At 48.8% G+C, this 3,478-nt stretch overlaps 1 protein-coding gene across 1 annotated transcript in view; it reads left to right on the top strand.

Moving 5' to 3' along the window:
- Window positions 1-1,537, top strand: part of LOC115289069 (antimicrobial peptide NK-lysin-like) — a 3,689-nt gene extending 2,152 nt beyond the window's left edge. Inside the window, exons 4-5 of the mRNA XM_029936280.1 lie at window positions 294-461; window positions 1,373-1,537. Coding sequence (XP_029792140.1) covers window positions 294-461 — 168 coding nt within the window. The 3' untranslated portion in view covers window positions 1,373-1,537. The remainder of the gene's footprint in view (window positions 1-293; window positions 462-1,372) is intronic.
- Window positions 1,538-3,478: the final 1,941 nt, after the last annotated feature.

The following is a 3,478-nucleotide window of genomic DNA, read 5'->3' as shown; positions in this document are numbered from 1 at the left end:
AGAAGGCACAAAGTGGGATGATGATGCACAGGGGACTGGGACACTACAGGGCCATGTCCTCACAAGCTCCCCTCCTGGCCAGGCTTGGGTCAGGGCTTTGGGACCTGGGCCTGAGGTCTGATCCATGTCTCTCTCTATCTTCTGTCCCCATGGCCAGCGTGCCCCAGGCCCTACTCCCAGCATGCCCATGGTCAGAGGTACCCAGGACCTAGAGCTCTGGGGTCTACAGGGGCCTGACCCGGGTGCAGTTCCCCTGATTCATCTATCTGGTTATGATGCTGTTACCACTGCAGAAAGTCATCAAAAAAGTTGCAGGCCTGTTGTGCTCAGCATGCCCTTCGGTGGAAAATATCTGCAAGTCATGGATCACCGAGATACTGGATAAAATCACGTCCACACTGGTGCACCTGGAACCTTCCCGGCACATCTGTGTGCTGCTCAGGATGTGCTGCCCTTATTAGGTGAGTGCAGAGGGGACAGCAGGGACCCATTCCTGGGGGGCTCAGAACTCATCCCCACGCACGTACAACACAATTTAAAATCACAAAAATACATTTGTCACAGAGAAGTGCGTAAGGAGCTCTTGTCCCACCAAGCTTCCTTGCGGTGACACGTCAGTCCCCCCACTGGGTGCAAAATGTGAAGAAGGTGGGCAGGGAGACTGTGGCTGGAAATGGTTGAGAAATACTGCAGGCAATCCTGGGGTGACATTGGCCTCCATCTCTGGTCAGTCATGTGGACAGGTAGCTTAACCTCTATGAGCTTGCTTCCTCACCTATAAAGGGGACAGGAATCCATAGTTCTGATTTTCAACAAGGACTGAATGAAATGATTATGTGTGGGGACATTGACACCCAGCAAGCAGCCTCAGACTGGGACCATCAAAGACATCAGAGCCCTGACTGAACTGTTCCCCCAAGCCCAGCACGGGTCCCTGGGCACTGGAGCCAGGCCACATCCATGTCCAGGACTCTGGGGCCTGAGAGCCGAGTTCAGGAGCCCCGCTGGCAGGGAGGGCTCTCCCATCTCTCCCTCCAGGGCTGCTCGGGCTATGGCCGCAGGTCAGGCCAGGGCTGCAGCACGTGGGCCTGGAAGAGCCCCTGATTGGCTCTGGGGGCTTGTGTAGCCCTGACTGAGTCTGTGCGAGTTGATGCCAGCAGATCTTGGGACCTCCATAGTGTGAGGTCCGCACCATTTCCCATGATTAGAGTTCTGTGGTTTTCATCTCTAAAGTCTCACAACCCATACAAGCCCCTGCCTGAGTCCAGGATGTGACTCCAGGTGTGTTCTGTAGGGACAGGTAGCTATAGGCCCATTTCCCCCATCACCCCACACTCCTGCCCACTTCTTTTCTCTCTTGTCTCCACTCCAGGTCTCTGAACCGCTGGGGCGTCTGACCCCACCCTGGGAGAAGCACAGATTCTCCACGAAACACCACCTGCTTCTGCCCTCCCCAATCCAGAGCCAACCCTCCAGTCTGTCTCACCTAACTTCTCAGTGCCTTCCCTGCAGGAGAATAAATGTCATGAAGCTTTTAGCCACAACTGCTTTTCCTTTGGTGGATTTGAGGGGAGGGGCCGGGAGGCCGCTTGGGTGACTCACGCATTCGTTCAATAAGTGTTTATTGTTTATGCCACACTCTGTTCCAGAGGCTAGGGATTTTGTGGTGAACAGGTCAAGTTTAACACCCCTTACACATTTGGTCATAAAATACTTATGAACAGTCACTAGAGACCCACACTCCTCTGACAGCCTGGGGTACACAGTGGAGGTGCCCCCAGAAGCTCTCTGACCAGGAGGAGGACAGCAGGACTGTAGGTCAGAGTGCTCTTGTTTAGAGGTGACAGAAAACTATCCTTTGCTTCTCTCTGCAGGCAATCTTCCTTTGGTTTTTTGGGGGAAGCATATTATTGAAGATTCTTTTGGTTGTAAGCAACAGAAGACAGCTCATTCTGGTTTAAATGCATAAGCTATTTATTGGCACAAATGAGTAAGCAGTCCATAGATAGCTTCAGGCACAGCATGATCCAGATTTGAGTGGTGTCACCAGAGCCCTGATGTCTCTCAGAACATCTCTGTTCTCATTGGCATTATGGGCCAAGTGCATGGGGTACACTGATTAGAATGATCCAAGTCAGCACACAGCCTGGGGCTGAGTCATGGTTTTAACACCCAATCACTTGGATGAGAATGGACATGAAAATCGGGGGTGGGGGGGTGGTGGGGGGATATTGTTATTGAAAGTGGGAAAAGGATGTTGGCCATCACAAAGAGCAATGGTGTATTGTTGTTCAAACAAACAGCCTATTGAAAGAAACTCTCAATGGAGAAATCTTGGGCCATTGGAGTATTCAAATGAATAGGACAATAGTAGTTTCATCTATTGTGTAAACTATAGTTCATGAATTCAGGTAGATAGAAATCACAAATTAATAAATGAGGGAACAGGAGAGTGTTACATTACAGCAGAATGCCAAATGATAAATGTAGACATAATAGCAATCTACATTTCCACAAATATTTAGTAAGTTGGAATTATTTCCTGCATTGCATGGTTAGTTAACTTGATAGTGGAGAAATCTGGTTGACAAGTGATGAACACTTTTTGCTCCTCCTGCCCCAAATACACAAATCCTGAGGAAACTTCTGACAAACCAAAATGACTATCTCTAAGTAGTAGGCCTGTACTCTTAAAAAATGCCAAGATCAAGAAAGAGGAGAAAAGATGGAGGAAGTGGTTCAGATCAAAGGAGACTAAGCAGATATTTGATGCAATTGTAGACACATGACCCTGGTGTGGATCCTACCTGCAAAGGACATGATTGGGGTAATCTGTGAGACTCCCTGGAGCCTGGGATGATACTATTGTGCCAATGTTTAATGTCCTGGTGTTGATGGTTGTGCTGGCTTATGCATGCCAGTGTCCTTCTTGGAAGGAAATGCACACTGAAGAGTTAAGGGGGTCATGAGGCATCATGAAGCCTATCTACTGCAAATCACTTAGAAGAAATGGTAATAGGTACATACAGGGAGACTATATTGAGACACATACATGTAGTGAAATGTTACCAGTGGGGGAATTTGGTTAAGGAGAAGAAGAGCTCTCTGTTCTAGTCTTACAACTTTTCTCTAAATTGGACACGATTTTAAAGTAAAAGACATGACTTGTAGCTATTTGACCCTAGCAAATGGATGGCTGGTGGTGACAGTTGCTGAGGTGGGAAGGACATTTGGATGGGTGGATTTGGACGGGACAAGGTAGAGCTCTGCTTTGACCTAAAGAAGTGTGTCTGTTCCATATGCGGGTGGAGGTGTCAAGAAGGGAGGGTATCTGGGCCAAGTCCACATATGAAGTCCTTGAACTGGATGTGATGGACAGGGCAAACATACAGAAGGATAACCTTCCTATCTGAGGACAGAAGGCCTGGTGGTTGGGGAATGGGGGGAGAAAGAGCCTGTAAGGAGATTGGGAAGGAGG

Source organism: Suricata suricatta, chromosome 4 (assembly GCF_006229205.1).
Source record: "Suricata suricatta isolate VVHF042 chromosome 4, meerkat_22Aug2017_6uvM2_HiC, whole genome shotgun sequence".
In the NCBI taxonomy this organism is placed as follows: domain Eukaryota; kingdom Metazoa; phylum Chordata; class Mammalia; order Carnivora; family Herpestidae; genus Suricata; species Suricata suricatta.
Note: the sequence above shows the minus strand (reverse complement) of the source record. Positions and strands in the feature narration are given on the sequence as shown.